The sequence below is a fragment of the Scyliorhinus torazame genome, chromosome 1 (genome assembly GCF_047496885.1).
Source record: "Scyliorhinus torazame isolate Kashiwa2021f chromosome 1, sScyTor2.1, whole genome shotgun sequence".
NCBI classification, from domain to species: domain Eukaryota; kingdom Metazoa; phylum Chordata; class Chondrichthyes; order Carcharhiniformes; family Scyliorhinidae; genus Scyliorhinus; species Scyliorhinus torazame.
The window spans coordinates 343,240,296-343,263,219 of NC_092707.1; the positions used below are offsets into that span (position 1 = coordinate 343,240,296).

Consider the following 22,924-nt stretch of genomic DNA (forward strand, 5'->3'; position numbering starts at 1 on the left):
CTTTACTCTAGAGAAAAGAAGGCTAAGGGGTGTCCGAGTGGAAGACTTTAAAATTATGAAGGGGTTTGATGGGGTCGACGCTCAAAACTGGGGGCATGCATAAAAGATGGTAAATTCAGGAGTAATGGCTACCTGGAGGGTGGTTAGAATATGGAACTTGCTGCCACATTGAAGAAACATTTCATAGATGTCTCCAAGAGGCAGCATAAACATCAGCAAAGACCACTTGAGCCAACTAACCTGTTTCCGTTCTGTTATCCATGGAGGAAACACAAAATCAGTATTCAGAGGTTGACAAAGAAAGAAAAGGAATCATCAGCCATGAAAATAGAATGTTCATTGAAATCTTGCTAAACAGTTCGAAGATGCAGCAAAACAGGGAAGCATAAAAAGATCGATGTGATCTAAATAAAAAGCGTAAAACAAAAGTGAAGAACAAAAAGAGGGCAGTACTTATGACCAGTTCGAGGAACCTCGAGGAAACCACCCTACTCCAACCCAACCTCCAGATACTAATGCAGTAAAGTCTTTATAGGGAAATGTAAACTAAACCTAGTAGAGAAAAATGAAGGTAATTTTAAAGAAGATGAAGTGCAGAGGATGCTCCAGATCCTGATGGTATGCCATCTGAAGCCATCAAAGTGACATCCATTGAAATGCTGTCGCAAACCTTTTAGAAGATATGGGAAACAGAAGAAAAGTTTCTAACAAGACAGGAAGCATGGATTTGTCATAAAATTATGAAAGATTGTTAGAACTTGAGAGGCACTGCATTGTAATAGTCAATGCCAGCAAATGCATTAAACAGAATTGTACTTAAGAAACTAAGGACAGAACTTGACAAATGGTTAAGAGACAAACAGGCTGGTTTTCAAAAAGAAAAAAATCATGCTTTGACTATATAATTACGCATTATCTCATATTGAAACATTCAGTTGATTGGAACCCTTCTCCTTAAATCTCAAATTCTTAGTTATTTGATAGTGTCGATCAAAATACCTTTAGAACTTGAGATAAACACTGGAGAACTTTATTACCATAAACCCCCAAAAACAAAAAACTCCATCCTGCTCAGTAGTACACAAGAGAAACTGGAATATGATGGGGATGACTGTTGCCATTGCCATTAACTATGTAGCCAGCTAGATAGGAACATAGGAGCAGGAATAAGCCATTCAGCCCATTGAGCCTGCTCCGCCATTTATTAGATCATGGCTGATTATCTCCTTCAGCATCACTTTTCCACACTATATCCATTTCCCTTAATGTCATTAGTATCCGGAAATTTATTGATTTATGTCTCGAACATGCTTGATGATTGAACTTTCACAGCCCTCTGGGTAGATAATTCCAAAGATTCACCACAATCCCACAGACCTCATCCATTTATTTTACGCACATTCATATCTACTCTTAACAATCCCCAATGGGTACCCTACCCCTCCAAAAGGACATCTGACCTCTCCAAATAACTCTGGTAGGTTTAGACCTTTAAGTCAAATTCATAAAGCCCATGAAGCAAGTCCTGTTTTAGAAACCAAGATGACTAAATTGTTTGAAAGCAGCAGCACTAAATGTACCTCTGCCTCTGTGATCCGCAGATTGTGAAATGCCCCTAAAAATGGTAGATGTCCAATCGGGGGTGGACTCTGGATTCTGGGCTCCAGTACCATTTTGACTAAGGTGTAAAACCCTTCCAGCTTTGCAGAAGTTCGGGCCTTACACTTCTCCTTAAATCTCCTTATTCTTTTATATGCTTTCCTTAGTTTATAAATTATGTTATTCATCTATCTCATTGTAAAATAAAATGTCAAATATTGGTGATTTTGAGACACTCGACTAAAGGCCTTAGAGACCTCGGGTGAATGCCGTTCAGTACTGATCGCTACAAATGAGGACCAGACGGAACCGTGCTCGGGGTCTCCCAGAGGATTGGAATCCTCCCCAGATGCATGCCCTCTGGGTAGGGTGGTACCGTGCACTGAGGAGTTATGGCGAGCAGGGCTCCCCAGTGGAGGAAACAGGACTAAGTGCGGCCTGAGCGGCGTGTTCCCCACTGAGGCCCTGTATCTAACTGGAGCCACATTAGATAGTGTCGTGTTTCTAGACGCTGCGAGTGCCGGGAATCACGCGGCTAAATGGGCTCACTATTGGACATAGTTCCCATTTGGTTCAATTGGCCCCAAAGTTCTCGGGTTGGAGACATCAGAGTTGGCAACCACATGCCTAGTCAGAGTTCAGTTGGGGAAAACAGAGAATTCGAATTCACAAGGAGAATTAAGCTTCAATGCTAAATTTAAATGGAAGGAAAGTGGGAAGGTTGCTTTACGGTCCACTACACCCAGGAAATTCATGGCATAGATCCAGGACAAAACTCCCTTTATTGATATGGGATAGTCTGGCAGTTTATTCATGTAATGTGTGAAAGAACTATCAAAAGTGCCCCCCCACCTGCATGGGTTTCACCCCCACAACCCAAAGATGTGCAGGTTTGGTGGATTGGTGACACTAAATTGCCCCTTAATTGAAAAAAAAACTGGGTACTCTAAATTTGAAAATAAAAGAATATCAGAAGGATCATTGGATAATTTATTAAGAGATGCTGTGGGTGAAAGAGCTCAGCTTAACTTGTTCCTCTCAGCCAGCTACACCATATGTCCCTATGCTCTAACCTTTAGTGAATGGATTGTTTCATGACGCCAAACGTACATTTTGGCTGAGTTAAGTTCCATTAGGGCAGCACAGTAGCACAAGTGGATAGCACTGTGGCTTCACAGCTCCAAGGTCCCAGGTTCGAACCCCCGCTGGTCACTGTCTGTGTGGAGTCTGCACATTCTCCCCATGTCTGCGTGGGTTTCCTCTGGGTGCTCCGGTTTCCTCCCACAGACCAAAGATGTGTAGGTTAGGTGGATTGGCCATGCTAAATTGCCCTTGGTGTCCAAAAAGGTTAGGAGGGGTTATTGGGTTACGGGGATAGAGTGGAAGTGAGGGCTTAAGTTGGGCGGTGCAGACTCGATGGGCCGAATGGCCTCCTTCTGCACTGTATGTTCTATATTCTATTTTAAAGGTAGATATTGGTCTGGGGTATTGCCTCTTCGAGGAAGAAAAGATAAGACCACCCCACTTTCCCAGCCAACAGATCACATGATTCTCAAGATCCGTGTTCTTCAAACATTTGCGTTATTCGCCTCTGATAGTGTCAGTGTGCTCTTATTTTTAAACCTTTGTCATAGTTTTACGATATGTGTGTTTGTGACTTGCCCCATCTTGATGGTGTCCTGCTCCAGTTAAAATAAAATGCAGCTTCCTTGGCAATTGGTGAAAAATCAGTTTTGCCTATTCATACAATTGTTATAATCTTAATCATTTGATTAATCTTAATCATGCTTTATGAAGTGCATGCTATTTATAAACAGTTATTTCAGCAAAAAGGCCCTCTGATCACCTGAATGATGCATGATCAATGGCATGCAATAAATTTATCCGTTAAGCTACATACTTAATACATGCTAAGTAATTGCCTTTGCAGGGATATAATCACATTTATGATCTGTTTGAAGTTGGTACAATGGCCATCTGAAACTTAAAGATGTTATTTTTGTTTCCAGAATTACTAATAGGCTTATCACAAGTGGTATCTAGCTGATATAAATTGTTTTAATGTTTCAGAACAACATGCTCCCTGGTATGACAAGAAGAAACACCTACGTGTGTGAACGCTCCGCTGGAGATCGATACTCTGCCATGCAGAATGGAAAAGACAGCAGGTGAGAATCCGTAACATGACAATGTTGTCAAATGTCTCTGATTTTCTTAAAGCCGAATGAGTAAGCAGCCACGCAGGAGCTAATGAAACCTATAATGAGCATAGCAGATATGAATTCATCAAAATCAAATGAGGGTAAAATGCCTTGCTATTGAGAGGAAGAAAGGGATGTTTAACTGAGTGAGATCATTATTGGATGAGTAATACATTACAAAATTCAAATGAGGTTTTGCAAAGAATGCTTGATGATATAAGTAGGAATGCATTGTGATGTTGTGTTTAAAGGTAAATTAAACGCATTCAAGAGCAAACTATTTCCATATTCAATTAAAAGCACTTTGACTGAAAAATCTGAAATACTTGTTCCGTGAAACAGATTTGATTCGGTGTCTCTCTTCACTAAACATTTGAATGCAGCTTGAATGAATCTGAAGTCCATTGTTCTAATAACACAATGTAAGATGAGGGGACTAATTTAAATTTTTTTCCCAGTGTAACAGAATACATGCATGCCTCCAGGTAATATGATAATCTGCTGCAACATATTTGGTTCCTGAGGTGTAAAGGTGGTAAAAGTAAGGTTCTAGCCCATGTTGCTGGCAAAATGAAGGAGAGGATAAGCTCAGGAACTCATACAAACCAAAATGCCTGCCTCAGTCACAATGCTGAGAAAATGAGGTTCAAGTTCATATGAAATAAAATGAAATGAAAATCGCTTATTGTCACAAGTAGGCTTCAAATGAAGTTACTGTGAGAAACCCCTAGTCGCCACATTCCGGCGCCTGTTTGGGGACGCCGGTACGGGAATTGAACCCGCGCTGCTGGCCTTGTTCTGCATTACAAGCCAGATTAGCCCCTGTGCTAAACCAGCCCTATTCATTACATTACAATTTTTTCTATGTGGCAGAAATGAGCATTGGACACCGCTATTTGGCTTACCAAATGAAATGTGATACTGACTATGTAGCTGAGTATCAACATCCCTTGAAGGTTAAATCATGAAGGGTTTGGATAGAGTAAATACTGGGGAACTGTTTCCAATGCCCGAAGGGTCAATAACCAGAGAAGGCGTGTGGGAAAACGTCTTTATGTAACAAGTGGTTAGGATTTAGAATGCACTGACTATTGGACCGGTGGATACAGATTCAGTACTAACTTTCAGAAGTTCAGAAGTACTAACTTCAGGAGCGTAACAGACATCTACAGACGTTGAAAGATGCCCTCGTACGAACGGGATATGGCACTCGACTCATCGATCGACAGTTCCAACGCGCCACAGCGAAAAACCGGACCGACCTCCTCAGAAGACAAACATGGGACACAACCGACAGAATACCCTTCGTCGTCCAGTACTTCCCCGGAGCGGAGAAACTACGTCATCTTCTTCACAGCCTTCAACACATCATTGATGACGATGAACATCTTGCCAAGGTCATCCCCACACCCCCACTACTTGCCTTCAAACAACCGCGCAACCTCAAACGAACCATTGTGTGCAGCAAATTACCCAGTCTTCAGAACAGTGACCACGACACCACACAACCCTGTCATGGCAATCTCTGCAAGACGTGCCAGATCATCGACATGGATACCACTATTACACGTGAGAACACCACCCACCAGGTACGCGGTACATACTCGTGCGACTCGGCCAACGTTGTCTACCTCATACGCTGCAGGAAAGGATGTCCCGAAGCGTGGTACATTGGCGAGACCATGCAGACGCTGCGACAACGAATGAACGGACATCGCGCAACAATCACCAGGCAGGAATGTTCCCTTCCAGTCGGGGAACACTTCAGCAGTCAAGGGCATTCAGCCTCTGATCTCTGGGTAAGCGTTCTCCAAGGCGGCCTTCAGGACCCGCGACAACGCAGAATCGCCGAGCAGAAACTTATAGCCAAGTTCCGCACACATGAGTGCGGCCTCAACCGGGACCTGGGATTCATGTCACATTACATTCATCCCCCACCATCTGGCCTGCGAAATCCTACCAACTGTCCTGGCTTGAGACAATTCACACCTCTTTAACCTGGGGTTACCCCATCTCTGGATCTGTAAAGATTTAATCACCTGCTAATGCTCGCATTCCTAGCATTGTTTGTCATCTTTGAATTTGTCTATATATGTGTTTCTGGAACAGACCTCTTCATTCACCTGAGGAAGGAGCAGCGCTCCGAAAGCTAGTGACATCGAAACAAACCTGTTGGACTTTAACCTGGTGTTGTAAGACTTCGTACTGTACCCAACTTTCAGAAGGGAATTGGATAAATATTCATTGGAGGGGAAAAATATAGGGATGTGAGGAAAGTCCAGGGTATGTGGAACAACAGAATTACTCTTCGAAAGAGCAAACACAGATTTGATGGACCACATGGCCTCCTTCTGTACTAAGTAATTCTATGATCCCTACGATGCGCTTGAGAAAAGGGGAAATAGCGTTTGGAAAAGGTGGACAGCTAATTTGCCATCCCATTCTCTTCAAGGTGAAGCTGCAGAGAGATGGAATAGTACATTAAATGAGAACAAGCCAACATGATTTGTTTGTCAGATATATTGGAGTTCACTTTGGAGAAAATAAACGTGTATTGATAAAGGAAACAAAGCAGTAATGCTAAATTTTTGCAAATTGTTGCTTTTTTTTTATCAGTAGAACTCTTTTTTTTATTTGTTATACCAGCACATACGAAAAACATTTACAAACCGCGACCTCCCTTTCTGCGAGTGCTGTCTGAAGGAATGGGAGTAACATCCTCGATCTGGCCAATTTTCATCCCAGATCGAGCCAGGACTCTCGGGGCTGACTGGGAACGGGTCCAGGGGTCTTAGTCCTGTTGCCTCCAGTGGCGTGCAGTTTGATGTGCAGTGCGGTGATGCCCAACTCCTTGCATCTCTGAGAGACATCCTGAGCAGCCAACATAGCAGCGTAGAGGGAGGACTCGCCCCTGGCTGTCTTCACCTTCATACCCCCAGTGACACGGCAGATGGTCTCCTTGCCAGACAGTTCTGTTACGTGAACAAAGATATCGTTGAAGGAAGCAAAGATGTAGCAAACTCCAAATAAATTATCTTCCTCGGCCACCTGGGTTCCCAGGCGAATCGCCTGCACCTCCTCCTTTGCCCTTACGAGGAGCCATTCCGGCGCTCGCAACAGAGCCAGAGCCGGAAAGAGAGGGTCAGAGGGCACGGCGCCCGCACATGCGCCTGCAAATCGTTGCTTGAGCTGCAGCTAGGCTATTGGTAATGAATTTCTGCTGGTGTTCTCCAACTTGGTCACCATAACTTGAGAAGAAGAGCCATGGAAACCTTGGGGACAGGCGGCATTAGTGTCATTAACATATATATTTTTTTTTTCCCTCTGGCTCTTGCATCCGATTTGGAGCAGACAATTGGGAATTCATCCCGATTGTGTCCAGTTTTGTGCGTCTTACTTTAGAAAGGATGTCAAGGTCTTGAAGACGGTTCATAAAAGATTCATTGAAGATGACATGAGAAATTAGAGTCTTGACATCGAATGACCAGATACAGCGGTTGAAGCAGAATCCATAATCATTTTAAAAGGGAAAATTGATAAATATTTCAAGAAGGAAAAATTAAAAGGATATGGAGCAACACCAGGGGAATGGGACTAAGTAGCTACCACATGGAGACCAGGCATGAGCATAATGTGCTGAATAGCACCCCCCAATGCTGTGAAATTCTAATTCTGGGTCAGGAAAATACAATTTTATTTCGTTTCAGATTAATATGATCCTTTCCTGTTTCTGCTGTTTGTTATTCTCTGATATGTGGGTAGTAATTTTACTTCATTGTCCGTATGGAAATTCATTTAGATCCATTTCTCAGATTTTAAAATTACATGCAAATGAATAATAACCACAAAAGAAAATTGCCCTATCACATAGATCTAACTTTAATGAGAATATTATTAAAAACCATCCCAATGCATTAAAATAATCAGTCAGTGAGTCCCAACCTGAGTGTATATCCTTGTCCATACATCAATCCCCTGTTAAAGCTCCTGACAGAGAAGGGCTCAAACGAGTTCAGGAATCAATTTGTCCTGTCTCTGAGGGATTGTAGCCTTTTCTCCAAACTAATCCAACAATAATACTGAGACAATGGGTGATTCTAATTGTTCATGACATTTCTTACATTCGGAAAATTCTTCAAGAGCAGATTTCATAAAGAAAGATCTGCTTATCAAATATCCTCCTGCCTGGTTCAGTAATCTGAGCCCCCTTAAAGAATCAGCTTTCCTCATATAACAGTAGCAGGTGAAATGTCCATAAAGGATAGCATTCTCAACTACAGTTGTAAAGATGGTTTTGTTATTGTAGGAGCTATTTGAAAGGATTTTAACTTTGAATATGGCCCTTGGTCACAATGTCTGTGCACTGTTGCCTCCAGTTCAACTTATCATCTACTTTGAGACTTGCATAGAATCCCTGCAATGCAGAAGGAGGCCATTCGGTCAATCGAGTCTGCACCGACCCCCCAAAAGAGCACTCTGCCTAGGCCCACTTCCCTGCTCTATGACCATAACCCGCGCATTGACCATGGCCAATCCACCTAACCTGCACATCTTTGGCCTGTGGGAGGAAACCGGAGCACCCGAAGGAAATCCACGCAGACACAGAGAATGTGCAAACTCCACACAAACAGTCATGGCCAGAATCGAACCCGGGTCCTTGGCTCTGTGAAGCAGCAGTGCTAGCAACTGTGCCACCGTGCCACTCTAGTAATTTTGTAACTATTTCAACGTTGACATCATGAATCTTCACAGGAACATTATCATTGACAGGCTTTTTCTTAAAGTCTGCAACTAATTCTTCTACTTCCGTTCAGTTTAAGTTCATTAATATAAAGAATATCAATGAACAAGGAACTATTTGCAGATCATCTTCAATTTCTAATTTTATGTGTGCTTTATTTAGTCTTCTGATTTGGTTTTGGAACTGAAGTTATGAGCCATGAATTCATTCAATATGCAGTTAATGTCATTCATAAAAGAACTGAGAACATTTGCACAACAGAAATTGATAATGATATTTAACTGGTAACCAAGACCCTCCAAAAGTAACTTTCACTATGATAACAAAATTGGCAGAGACAGCTGGTGAATTATGAATGCTTCTAGAGAAATGAGAACAATACTGCGTTGTGATATATTTTGCAATATTGCTACAAGATGTCTCTTGAGTTCAGTAACACAGCTGTAGGACTGTTGGGAGGATGTTTAACCTTGGTCCTAAATGAAGCCAAACAATTGAATTAAAATTTAAAACGTGTTGCCCGAGTTGCTTTGGCTGGAGTATGGATGTTGCTCAAGATCATAGAATTTACAGTGCAGAAGGAGGCCATTCGGCCCGTCGAGTCTGCACCGGTTCTTGGAAAGAGCACCCTACCCAAGGTCAACACCCCCACCCTATTCCCATAACCCAGTAACCCCACCCAACACTAAGGGCAATATTGGACACAAAGAGCAATTTATCATGGCCAATCCACCTAACCTAAGCCAAAAGAAAGAACTAAAGACTAGATTGGTACACAAAAATAATTTTGACCGGGAAAATCCCCCTTCGATCATGGGATGGCTGTCAACTCCTTAAGGACTGCACCACTACCTGCCAGCGTTGGAAGGAGCACTTCGAACTGCTCCTCAAGTGGGAGTCCCACTATATCAAGAGACCATCCAAGCCATCGAACAACACCCTGTGGAGGATTCCCTTGAAGATCCACCAACCACCTAAGCTTAATGATGAGCTTAAACAGGCTACCCAACAGATGAAAGCCAACATAGCTTGCGGGCCAGATGGTATACCCACAGGGATTTACCATGACGACAGCTATCAGCTCGCGTCACAAATCCATCTGTTCATCCTCCGCCTCTGGGATGAAGAGAACGTCCCTGAGATCTCAAGATCACGGCCATCATTACTATCCACAAGAAAGGTGATGAATCTAATTGCAAAATCTACAGGGGGATTTCTCTCCTGTTCGTCTGGTGTAAGATTTGGACCCGCATCATCCTAAATTGCATTCATCCCGTCCCTGAGGAGATCCTCCCAGAAACCCATTGTGGCTTCTGACCATCCCGGGATACTTCAGACATAATCTTTGTGGCTAGGCAGATTCAGGAAAAATGTCTGGAGCAAAACTAAGAATTGTTCCTTGCCTTCGTCGGCCATCAAGGAATTTGACTCTTTAAGAAGGTCTTTGGGTTATCCTCCAATGCTTTGGTTGCCCGTTCAGGTTTGTCACCATCCTGGGACTTCTGCTTGGCAATATTACCATCACCATCTTGAGTGGAGATCTGAATGGACTCCTATAACATCTGGACCAGGGTTAAACAAGATTGTCCCCACCTTGTTCACAAAGTTTTTCAACCTTGGTTGCTTTCAGGCAAAAACAAAATTGACCACCATGGACATCCACGACCTTTAGAACATTACAGCGCAGTACAGGCCCTTCGGTCCTCGATGTTGCGCCGACCTGTGAAACCACTCTAAAGCCCATCTACACTATTCCCTTATCGTCCATATGTCTATCCAATGACCATTTGAATGCCCTTAATGTTGGCGAGTCCACTACTGTTGCAGACAGGCCATTCCACGCCCTTACTATTCTCTGAGTAAAGAACCTACCTCTGACATCTGTCCTATATCTATCTCCCCTCAATTTAAAGCTATGTCCCCTCGTGCTATTAGTTTACAGATGACTGCTGCGTGATATCTCACTCTGTACAGGACATGCAAAAGATGCTTGACCTCTTGAGCGCCTCCTATAAGAGACTTGGCTTACCTTTTAAACATCAGCAAGATGAAGGTGCTTCACCAACCCTGCCAGGCCGAATGAGCATTCCTTGCGCCATCCATGTAAACAATGTGGCCTCTGGAGTATGTGCAACACTTCCCATATCTCAGCAGCCACCTCTCCCAAGGAACTACCATCGATTAGGAAGTCCAGTAACGAGTCAACTGTGCCAATGCTGCCCTCTTCAAGCTACGCCAATGTGTCTTTGACAATAGGGACCTTTGGAAGACCCTCTAAGGGCGGTCAAAAGAAAAGGTTCAGGGATACGCTCCTGGCTGCCTTAAAGCACGGAGGCAATCACCAGTGACTGGGCGGCGAAGGCTATGGACTGCTCAACATGGTTCCACCTGGTCAATCACAAGCTGCTTAGAGGCTCAACAACTTGGACAGCGAGGCAGTACATCAGAGGAAGAGGAAGGCAGGGGAAGACAACTCATGCCTGCAAATTCCACCCCCCCCCCCCCCCCTTTGGCCTCACAATATGCCCCTACTACAGAAGGACCTGTGGATCCAGAATTGAGCTCCTTGGTCATCTGAAGACTTACCAAGCCTGACTGCGTCATTCTGGATTTTCAGGGACTGCCGAGGTCAGACACTCTGCAGAGTTGTATATGTTCTGTTCCACACAGGCACAAAACATGTTTTCATTAATTTTGATTGTCCAATACACATTTGTCTTCAATCAATTTGTTTTTACTTTTACAAACTTCTGAGGGTTGCCGTTATTTCTTCATTAATTTGGGAAATAGAACAATTCAGAAGTTAATTCTGTTTCTTTCTTCACAGAAGCTGCCTGACCTGCTCAGTATTTACAGCATTTTCTGTTTTTATTTAAGATTTCCAGCATCCACAGTGCTTATTGACTTTTGAAGTGGCATAGGTTTCCATTCAATGTCACTATTCACGCTGATTTAAAGCAGCATTAGCTTTGGTGTGGAAAAACTAGATGTACATGTATACTTTGTATACAGTTGGGAGAAAAATATTGTCACTGCCCTTATATATAAGAAATAACAATGTGGTGCAGTGCATGCTGTGCATTGATATACTGAATACAGAGTTTAGCTTGTAAATTATTGAGCAAACCCAGACTGCCTGTCCACATTTGCTCTCGTGTGAAGCATGTGAAAACATAAATGTTTATAAATGAGGAATCCCGAGAAAAAGTAACACTTCTTTTGTTCTAATATTTTGTGTTACATTTTGGCTTCTATCTTTCTTTTGCCTCAACCCATAAGCCTAACTGAAATGTCTGCTTGTGCAAGCAGTACTTCCACATCCGTTGCAAGCCCCGCAGCATCTTCTGGAGTAACATCAGCACGTCCTCGACACCAGAAATCCATGTCAGCCTCTGGGCACCCAGTCAAGATCACACTACCTTCCATCGACGATGGTGGTGAAAGTTACCGACCCAGGTAAATGTTTTTGAATGTTCCAAATATGGAGTGTTTCAGCAAAATGAGAGTCTGAATCATGCAACACTTGGGTGCTGGAATTGATTGATTGATTGATATTTATTGTCAAATGTACCGAAGTACAGTAAAAAGTATTTTCCTGTGGCTAAGGGAATGTACACAGTACGTACAAAGTAGACAAAAGAACAATCGACAGTGTACATTGACAATGGTACATCAACAAATAGAGATTGGTTACAGTGCGGAACACGGGCCAAACAAGAGCAGCACAGGGCGTCGTGAATACTGTTCTTACAGGAAACAGATCAGTCCAAGGGAGAGTCATTGAGGAGTCTAGTAGTTGTGGGGAAGAAGCTGTTCCTGTGTCTGGATGTGCGGGTCTTCAGACTTCTGTATCTTCTGCCTGATGGAAGTCTAGCAGGTCAGAGTCCTGATAAAGTGCTGTCTGACACACATGCTGAGCGATCTGTCATGTCGTTTCTGCGTTCACTTAAATTTTACAGCATCCACCGTCTTCAAACTTTTTAATCTCCTGTCTTGCAAATTGAGGTTGCAAATGGAACCAAAAACATGTTAAAGTGGTTTGTAGTATAGCTGTGATGAAAATATTCTGAGACAGGATTACATTTTTAATGCATGGAGATTTCTTCAAAAAATTGACAGATTAACATGATTCCTGCTATGTAGTTAGCATCTGAATGTTGCTGTCCCCAGTGGTAAAATTATGTAAATCTCTGTACGCTGCGTACATAAATTGAACGAACACCATTTGATATTAGTGTGTAAATACATAATATTCATAATGAGAAGGGGTACAAAGAGAATGGGTTAGGAACATATGTTTATTCCTTCCAGTCAGCTGCACTTTATTAATGTAAATAAAACATTTATAATATGACTGAGGCTTTACTTTCCTGGGCTCACTTGGAATTTGATTATAGAAAGAAATTTCAATTTCTTAATCCAATTGAGCAATGATCCAATACAGTATACTTCTTAGTGTCCATTCAGTTCCATTGTAAATTAAGTCAGAAGAGACTTAATCCAAGCAAAATTCTCATCATTTTTAGCCTTATTATGAAGAACTTGTTTAAAAAATGTACATTAAATAAACACTTCTCACATTGCAGATACGGAAAGGCAAACCTTTAGGAATATGTAATGGATTACAACGTAGCTCAAATTCTCTTTCCTTACTTAGCACTGCAGCCCAAAGGGTACCTGCTGCTTCTCCTTCTGCACACAGTATTAGCACTACTACTCCGGATCGAACCCGCTTCCCCCGAGGAAGTTCCAGCCGAAGCACTTTTCACGGCGGTCAGTTACGGGAACGACGAACCGCCACGTACAATGGACCACCAGCTTCACCAACGTTGTCACATGATACTGGTGCCCTCTCACAAGCTCGAAGAGGAACTTCAACTGGGATAATAAGCAAGATCACGTCCAAATTTGCCCGCAGGTAGGTTACTGAGTTTTTTTACAAGAGTTCAGTGATCCTTTTTGAAAGAAGAGTAACAAAAAATGTAGTAATTCTTTTCTCTTCGCCCACATCCCCCCCCCCGCCCCCAAACATCCCCACACCCACTTTGTCTTCACCCTCCAATTTCTGATAGCGACCATACTGTCTAAGTTATAAACTGTTAACAGTACAACTCATCAGTGATGACTCATAATAATTGAACTCATGATACATGGAGAATACAGAAAGGGCGTTTTGTTTCCCTTTTTCATGGGCGGCCCCACACCGCCAGCGATTCCGGCCTTGGGTGACTGTGTGGAATTTGCACTTTCTCCCGTGTCCGTGTGGGTTTCCTCCAGTTTCCTCCCACAGTCCAAAGGTGTGCAAGTTAGGTGGATTGGCCATGCTAAATTGCTCCTTAGTGTCCAAAGATGTACAGGTTAGATGAGCTTACGTGGAAAGGGTGGGGGAGTGGGCCTAGGTTGGGTGCTCTTTCAGAGGGTCAGAGCAGACTGGATGGGCCAAATGGCCTCCATCTGCACTGTAGGGATGCTATAGTTCTATGTAACATTTATTTTTATTCAAGTAACTGGAAAAACACATCCAGATAAACTGACTGAGGAATACAAACAGTTTTTTCTGGCCTCCTTGAGATTTTTCTAAAAATTGTGACTCCTGTTAGGTCTTCGACTGGTGAATGAGATGCTATCACTATTTGCCTTATCATAACCTCCACTCCATAATTTTCTGAACCTGAAAATTTTCAAATCTATCTTTGTAATATTAACTTCTCATACCTGTCAATATCCTAGTCAGTTTACAGTATAGCTTCTCTCTGCTTTTATGTCTTTCCTAAAATGGAGTACCCAAAGCTTCAATTATGACTCCAACTTCAGCCTAAGATCTTGCATTGGTCAATTGTTGCTTTTGTATTCTTTGCTTTGTTGATTTTTTGAAAAAGTAGATATTATTTGCTTTTTATTATGGCGTTATCTACTTGTACTTCCTGCTTTAATGATCTGTGTAATCTGGATCAGGGCCCTCTGCTCCTTTATTCCATCAAAACTCTTTCCTTTTTAGGTGATCATGAAAATTCCAGGTTAGAATTTGAGGTTCTGGATAAAAGCCTATCCTGCTCTGAACCTGCTCGAGGGTAGACCTGCACTTTTGCTGCCTAGATGGTATTCTGGCTGAATAGGTCACCCATTCATTGCAGGACCAGTCCAATCTTTGCAGGCTGAGCAATGAGCGGGCAATCCACTCTGCTGCATCATCACTCAAGCAGTGCAGATGAGCATTTACTGATTTTGTAAACTAGACTAAAATTTGCAATAATTGTTGGTTAAGTTGTTAGCACTAGAGAGGGGGAGAGGACAATGTTTAGTAATCAACATATTTTGGCTGACAGCTGCCGACAGTTAACAAACCTGTCAATTCTTCAAAAATCTCCTCTGGAAGGCAAGGTTCCAACCGCGGTGTCAGCACTTTATCCAGCAATTTAGCATCAGCATTCAACATTCAACGAGATAGGCCAATACAACCCACACTCTGTAGGGCCCTTGTCCTTCTTCATAATCCGGGGAATGGAGGCCTGTGCCAATATAACAGGCAATACCTCCTGGGACAAGGAATCATTAAACACGTCCAATAACAGTGGGATCAACTGTCCCGTAAATTTCTTATAGAACTCAATGGGGAACTTATCTGCTCCCAGAGCCTTTCCCGACTGCATTAAACCAATACATTTCATAATCTCCTAAGGGCCCAATGGAGTTTCAGCTCTTCCCTTCTCTCCCCCTTCACCACTGAGAAGGGTTACCCATCCAAAAACTCCCATCATGGGCGAACACCCCTCCAAGGGCTCCGATCTATAAAAACTTAAATAAAAGGCTTCAAACGCAGCGTTAATTTCAGTGGGGCGGAAACCAAGCTGCCACCTGAGTCCCTTACCTGCACATTCTCCTGGGAGGCAACCTGCCACCTTAGCTGGTGTGCTAAAAGGTGGCTGTTTTTTTCCCCCGTGTTCATAGAAAGTAAGTGTGTAAGTGTGGTCATGTAAGTGTGGTCACACCCAAGGTGCAGGCAGAGAAATGGGTGACCACCAGAAAGGGCAGGCAGTCAGTGCAGGAATCCCCTGTGGTTGTCCCCCTCTCGAACAGATATACCCCTTTGGATACTGTCGGGGGGGATAGCCTATCAGGGGAAAACAGCAGCAGCCAGAGCAGTGGCACCACGGCTGGCTCTGATGTTCAGAAGGGAGGGTCAAAGCGCAGAAGAGTAATAGTTATAGGGGACTCTATAGTCAGGGGAACAGATAGGCGCTTCTGTGGACGTGAAAGAGACTCCAGGATGGTATGTTGCCTCCCTGGTGCCAGGGTCCAGGATGTCTCCGAACGGGTAGAGGGAATCCTGAAGGGGGAGGGCAAACAGGTAGAGGTCGTTGTACATATTGGTACTAACGACATAGGCAGGAAGGGGCATGAGGTCCTGCAGCAGGAGTTCAGGGAGCTAGGCAGAAAGTTAAAAGACAGGACCTCGAGGGTTGTAATCTCGGGATTACTCCCTGTGCCACGTGCCAGTGAGGCTAGAAATAGGAAGATAGAGCAGACAAACACGTGGCTAAACAGCTGGTGTAGGAGGGAGGGTTTCTGTTATCTGGACCACTGGGAGCTCTTCCGGGGCAGGTGTGACCTGTATAAGATGGACGGGTTGCATCTAAACCGGAGAGGCATAAATATCCTGGCCGCGAGATTTGCTAGTGTCACACGGGAGGGTTTAAACTAGTATGGCAGGGGGGTGGGCACAGGAGCATTAGGTCAGAAGGTGAGAGGGTTGAGGGAGAACTAGGGAATAGGGACAGTGTGGCTCTGAGGCAGAGCAGACGGGGAGGAGTTGCTGAACACAGCGGGTCTGGTGGCCTGAAGTGCATATGTTTTAATGCAAGGAGCATTACGGGTAAGGCAGATGAACTTAGAGCTTGGATTACTACTTGGAACTATGATGTTGTTGCCATTACAGAGACCTGGTTGAGGGAAGGGCAGGATTGGCAGCTAAACGTTCCAGGATTTAGATGTTTCAGGCGGGATAGAGGGGGATGTAAAAGGGGAGGCGGAGTTGCGCTACTTGTTCAGGAGAGTATCACAGCTATACAGCGAGAGGACACCTCAGAGGGCAGTGAGGCTATATGGGTAGAGATCAGGAATAAGAAGGGTGCAGTCACAATGTTGGGGGTATACTACAGGCCTCCCAACAGCCAGCGGGAGATAGAGGAGCAGATAGGTAGACAGATTTTGGAAAAGAGTAAAAACAACAGGGTTGTGGTGATGGGAGACTTCAACTTCCCCAATATTGACTGGGACTCACTTAGTGCCAGGGGCTTAGACGGGGCAGAGTTTGTAAGGAGCATCCAGGAGGGCTTCTTAAAACAATATGTAAACAGTCCAACTAGGGAAGAGGCGGTACTGGACCTGGTATTGGGGAATGAGCCCGGCCAGGTGGTAGATGTTTCAGTAGGGGAGCATTTCGGTAACAGTGACCACAATTCAGTAAGTTTTAAAGTACTGGTGGACAAGGATAAGAGTGGTCCGAGGATGAATGTGCTAAATTGGGGGAAGGCTAATTATAACAATATTAGGCGGGAACTGAAGAACATAGATTGGGGGCGGATGTTTGAGGGCAAATCAACATCTGACATGTGGGAGGCTTTCAAGTGTCAGTTGATAGGAATACAGGACAGGCATGTTCCTGTGAGGAAGAAAGATAAATACGGCAATTTTCGGGAACCTTGGATGACGAATGATATTGTAGGCCTCGTCAAAAAGAAAAAGGAGGCATTTGTCAGGGCTAAAAGGCTGGGAACAGACGAAGCCTGTGTGGCATATAAGGAAAGTAGGAAGGAACTTAAGCAGGGAGTCAGGAGGGCTAGAAGGGGTCATGAAAAGTCATTGGCAAATAGGGTTAAGGAAAATCCCAAGGCTTTTTACACTTACATAAAAAGCAAGAGGGTAGCCAGGGAAAGGGTTGGCCCACTGAAGGGTAGGCAAGGGAATCTATGTGTGGAGCCAGAGGAAATGGGCGAGGTACTAAATGAATACTTTGCATCAGTATTCACCAAAGAGAAGGAATTGGTAGATGTTGAGTCTGGAGAAGGGGGTGTAGATAGCCTGGGTCACATTGTGATCCAAAAAGACGAGGTGTTGGGTGTCTTAAAAAATATTAAGGTAGATAAGTCCCCAGGGCCGGATGGGATCTACCCCAGAATACTGAAGGAGGCTGGAGAGGAAATTGCTGAGGCCTTGACAGAAATCTTTGGATCCTCGCTGTCTTCAGGGGATGTCCCGGAGGACTGGAGAATAGCCAATGTTGTTCCTCTGTTTAAGAAGGGTGGCAGGGATAATCCCGGGAACTACAGGCCGGTGAGCCTTACTTCAGTGGTAGGGAAATTACTGGAGAGAATTCTTCGAGACAGGATCTACTCCCATTTGGAAGCAAATGGACGTATTAGTGAGAGGCAGCACGGTTTTGTGAAGGGGAGGTCGTGTCTCACTAACTTGATAGAGTTTTTCGAGGAGGTCACTAAGATGATTGATGCAGGTAGGGCAGTAGATGTTGTCTATATGGACTTCAGTAAGGCCTTTGACAAGGTCCCTCATGGTAGACTAGTACAAAAGGTGAAGTCACACGGGATCAGGGGTGAACTGGCAAGGTGGATACAGAACTGGCTAGGCCATAGAAGGCAGAGGGTAGCAATGGAGGGATGCTTTTCTAATTGGAGGGCTGTGACCAGTGGTGTTCCACAGGGATCAGTGCTGGGACCTTTGCTCTTTGTAGTATATATAAATGATTTGGAGGAAAATGTAACTGGTCTGATTAGTAAGTTTGCAGACGACACAAAGGTTGGTGGAATTGCGGATAGCGATGAGGACTGTCTGAGGATACAGCAGGATTTAGATTGTCTGGAGACTTGGGCGGAGAGATGGCAGATGGAGTTTAACCTGGACAAATGTGAGGTAATGCATTTTGGAAGGGCTAATGCAGGTAGGGAATATACAGTGAATGGTAGAACCCTCAAGAGTATTGAAAGTCAAAGAGATCTAGGAGTACAGGTCCACAGATCACTGAAAGGGGCTACACAGGTGGAGAAGGTAGTCAAGAAGGCATACGGCATGCTTGCCTTCATTGGCCGGGGCATTGAGTATAAGAATTGGCAAGTCATGTTGCAGCTGTATAGAACCTTAGTTAGGCCACACTTGGAGTATAGTGTTCAATTCTGGTCGCCACACTACCAGAAGGATGTGGAGGCTTTAGAGAGGGTGCAGAAGAGATTTACCAGAATGTTGCCTGGTATGGAGGGCATAAGCTATGAGGAGCGATTGAATAAACTCGGTTTGTTCTCACTGGAACGAAGGAGGTTGAGGGGCGACCTGATAGAGGTATACAAAATTATGAGGGGCATAGACAGAGTGGATAGTCAGAGGCTTTTCCCCAGGGTAGAGGGGTCAATTACTAGGGGGCATAGGTTTAAGGTGAGAGGGGCAAAGTTTAGAGTAGATGTACGAGGCAAGTTTTTTACGCAGAGGGTAGTGGGTGCCTGGAACTCACTACCGGAGGAGGTAGTGGAGGCAGGTACGATAGGGACATTTAAGGGGCATCTTGACAAATATATGAATAGGATGGGAATAGAAGGATACGGACCCAGGAAGTGTAGAAGATTGTAGCTTAGTCGGGCAGTATGGTCGGCACGGGCTTGGAGGGCCGAAGGGCCTGTTCCTGTGCTGTACATTTCTTTGTTCTTTGTTCTTTGTTTGAGTGTTGCAGCTGGCTCACCACCGCCTTACCCATCGCGAGTAACTCAAACTGCAACTGCAACATTTTCCTTCTCGCTAGCAACTCTGGTGTAGGGGCAAGCGAGTACCGATGGTCCACCTCATTGATGGAATCCATGAGTCTCTGTTGCTCCACTCTCCCAACCCTTTCTTGCTGTGCCTTGTAGGAAATTATCTCTTTCCCCCCCCCCCCTCCCCTTAATGACCACCTTAAAGACCTCCCACCATGTAGATGGTGAGATAGACTCACTCTTATTAAATGTAATGTACTCCCGAATGGCGGAGGATATGCGATCACAAAAGTCCTTTGTCTGTCACCAATGCCGTGTTCAAACTACTACCAAATCCACAGAATGTAGGGCGTGATTTGAGATCACAAAACCTGAGAATCCTGTCCTCTTCATCCAAGGAAGAAGTCAATTCGAGAATTAACCTGATGGACTTGGGAGAAAAAAAAAGTCCTGATCACTCGGGTGCAAAAACTGCCACAGACCTGCCCCCCCCATCTGTTCTATAAAAGCCAATAACTGGGCAGCACGGTAGCATTGTGGGTAGCACAATTGCTTCACATCTCCAGGGTCCCAGGTTCGATTCCAGCTTGGGTCACTGTCTGTGCGGAGTCTGCACATCCTCCCCGCGTGTGCGTGGGTTTCCTCCGGGCGCTCCGGTTTCCTCCCACAGTCCAAAGATGTGCAGGTTAGGTGGATTGGCCATGATAAATTGCCCTTAGTGTCCAAAATTGCCCTTAGTGTTGGGTGGGGTTGCTGGGTTGTGGGGATGGGGTGGAGGTGTTGACCTTGGGTGGGGTGCTCTTTCCAGGAGCTGGTGCAGACTCGATGGGCCGAATGGCCTCCTTCTGCACTGTAAATTCTATGATAATATAGCCTTTGCCACCCCAGATGGGATGAGAGACTTAGGTCTAGATCAGTCCAACCTATGGTCCAAAACATAATTAAAGTCCCCCTCCCAAAAATTAACTGGTGTGAGTCCAGATCAGGAATAGAAGCCAGTAGCTTGTTAATAAAAGCCATATCATCCCATTTGGCGCATACACATTAACTAGAACCACCAAGGTGCCCACTACAGATCCACTGACAATCACATGTCTCCCGTTCAGGTCCTCCAAGATCTTAGCCGCCGAAAAAGAAACCCTGTTGTTAATCAAAACTGCTGCCCCCAGGCCATCTCATTGAAACCCGAGTGGAATACCTGTCTCACCCACCCCTTCTGTAACCTTGTCTGTTCCCTGACCCGCAAATGAGTCTCCTGCAGAAACACCACATCACCTGGGTTCGATCCCGGCTCCGGTTCACTGTCCATGTGGAGTTTTCACATTCTCCCCGTGTTTGCGTGGGTCTTACCCCCACAACCCTAAGATGTGCATGGCAGGTGAATTGGCCACGCTAAATTGCATCTTAATTGGAAAAAAAAGATTTGGGTACTTAAAATTTTTTTTTTTTTTTTTTTTTAAACATCATTCAAACTTTTCAGGTGAGCAAATATCCTCTACCTTTTCACTGAGCCATTCAACTCCCTTGCATTCCAAGTGACCAGCTGAATTGAGGGCCTTCCACACCCCCCCACACCCCAATCCCCCAACACACACACCCAAAGGCTCCCATTTCAACCAAATGAGGTAATTTACCAACTACTTAGAGTACAGGCGCCAGGCCCACCCAAGCTGGTCGCCAGACCCCCATCCAGTCAACAAAGAAAAAGCTGTAGTCACAATCAGAAAACTATCCATACCCCCGATGCCCCTTCCCCACCTCCCAACAATACCACACCCAAATAAACAATCAAATAACCAAAAGGTGAGCAAAGACCCCGAGCCCCTACCTCCACTACCCCTAACTCCAAATAAAACAAAAACACTCATTATCTAAAACGGCAATAAAATATTGAGTTGCAGACACCCCCACCACTCCACTCCCATTAGCTAACTCTTTAGCTAGCAGGACGGCTCCCGCCTAGAGTGGAGACAAATAAATAGCCAAAACCACCAGCCTCCCACCCAAGTTCAAGTTTAATAATCAAAGAAAAAATACCCTTCGCACAAAAGATGAAGAAAATTCAAATTTACACAAGAAACCTCAACAAATTCTCAAAACCAAATGCCCTTCCCAAACATACAAAGTCCTCGTAAAAATTACGATTAACTCGCCCTAGCCCATGCTTCAAAGAACAAAGAACAAAGAAATGTACAGCACAGGAACAGGCCCTTCGGCCCTCCAAGCCCGTGCCGACCATACTGCCCGACTAAACTACAATCTTCTACACTTCCTGGGTCCGTATCCTTCTATTCCCATCCTATTCATATATTTGTCAAGATGCCCCTTAAATGTCCCTATCGTCCCTGCCTCCACTACCTCCTCCGGTAGTGAGTTCCAGGCACCCACTACCCTCTGCGTAAAAAACTTGCCTCGTACATCTACTCTAAACTTTGCCCCTCTCACCTTAAACCTATGCCCCCTAGTAATTGACCCCTCTACCCTGGGGAAAAGCCTCTGACTATCCACTCTGTCTATGCCCCTCATAATTTTGTATACCTCTATCAGGTCGCCCCTCAACCTCCTTCGTTCCAGTGAGAACAAACCGAGTTTATTCAATCGCTCCTCATAGCTTATGCCCTCCATACCAGGCAACATTCTGGTAAACCTCTTCTGCACCCTCTCTAAAGCCTCCACATCCTTCTGGTAGTGTGGCGACCAGAATTGAACACTATACTCCAAGTGTGGCCTAACTAAGGTTCTATACAGCTGCAACATGACTTGCCAATTCTTATACTCAATGCCCCGGCCAATGAAGGCAAGCATGCCGTATGCCTTCTTGACTACCTTCTCCACCTGTGTAGCCCCTTTCAATGATCTGTGGACCTGTACTCCTAGATCTCTTTGACTTTCAATACTCTTGAGGGTTCTACCATTCACTGTATATTCCCTACCTGCATTAGCCCTTCCAAAATGCATTACCTCACATTTGTCCAGGTTAAACTCCATCTGCCATCTCTCCGCCCAAGTCTCCAGACAATCTAAATCCTGCTGTATCCTCAGACAGTCCTCATCGCTATCCGCAATTCCACCAACCTTTGTGTCGTCTGCAAACTTACTAATCAGACCAGTTACATTTTCCTCCAAATCATTTATATATACTACAAAGAGCAAAGGTCCCAGCACTGATCCCTGTGGAACACCACTGGTCACAGCCCTCCAATTAGAAAAGCATCCCTCCATTGCTACCCTCTGCCTTCTATGGCCTAGCCAGTTCTGTATCCACCTTGCCAGTTCACCCCTGATCCCGTGTGACTTCACCTTTTGTACTAGTCTACCATGAGGGACCTTGTCAAAGGCCTTACTGAAGTCCATATAGACAACATCTACTGCCCTACCTGCATCAATCATCTTAGTGACCTCCTCGAAAAACTCTATCAAGTTAGTGAGACACGACCTCCCCTTCACAAAACCGTGCTGCCTCTCACTAATACGTCCATTTGCTTCCAAATGGGAGTAGATCCTGTCTCGAAGAATTCTCTCCAGTAATTTCCCTACCACTGAAGTAAGGCTCACCGGCCTGTAGTTCCCGGGATTATCCCTGCCACCCTTCTTAAACAGAGGAACAACATTGGCTATTCTCCAGTCCT

At 44.5% G+C, this 22,924-nt stretch overlaps 1 protein-coding gene and 1 pseudogene across 3 annotated transcripts in view; one reads left to right on the plus strand and one right to left on the minus strand.

Moving 5' to 3' along the window:
- Positions 1 to 22,924, plus strand: part of mark1 (MAP/microtubule affinity-regulating kinase 1) — a 323,583-nt gene that overhangs the window by 258,047 nt on the left and 42,612 nt on the right. For 2 of the 3 annotated variants that reach the window (XM_072509526.1, XM_072509507.1), the window contains exons 14-16: positions 3,670 to 3,767; positions 11,821 to 11,997; positions 13,199 to 13,459. In XM_072509526.1, the coding sequence (XP_072365627.1) occupies positions 3,670 to 3,767; positions 11,821 to 11,997; positions 13,199 to 13,459 (536 nt within the window). The remainder of the gene's footprint in view (positions 1 to 3,669; positions 3,768 to 11,820; positions 11,998 to 13,198; positions 13,460 to 22,924) is intronic. The other variant, XM_072509517.1, reaches the window with a different exon arrangement.
- LOC140429191 (small ribosomal subunit protein uS11-like) lies at positions 3,795 to 6,903 on the minus strand (annotated as a pseudogene).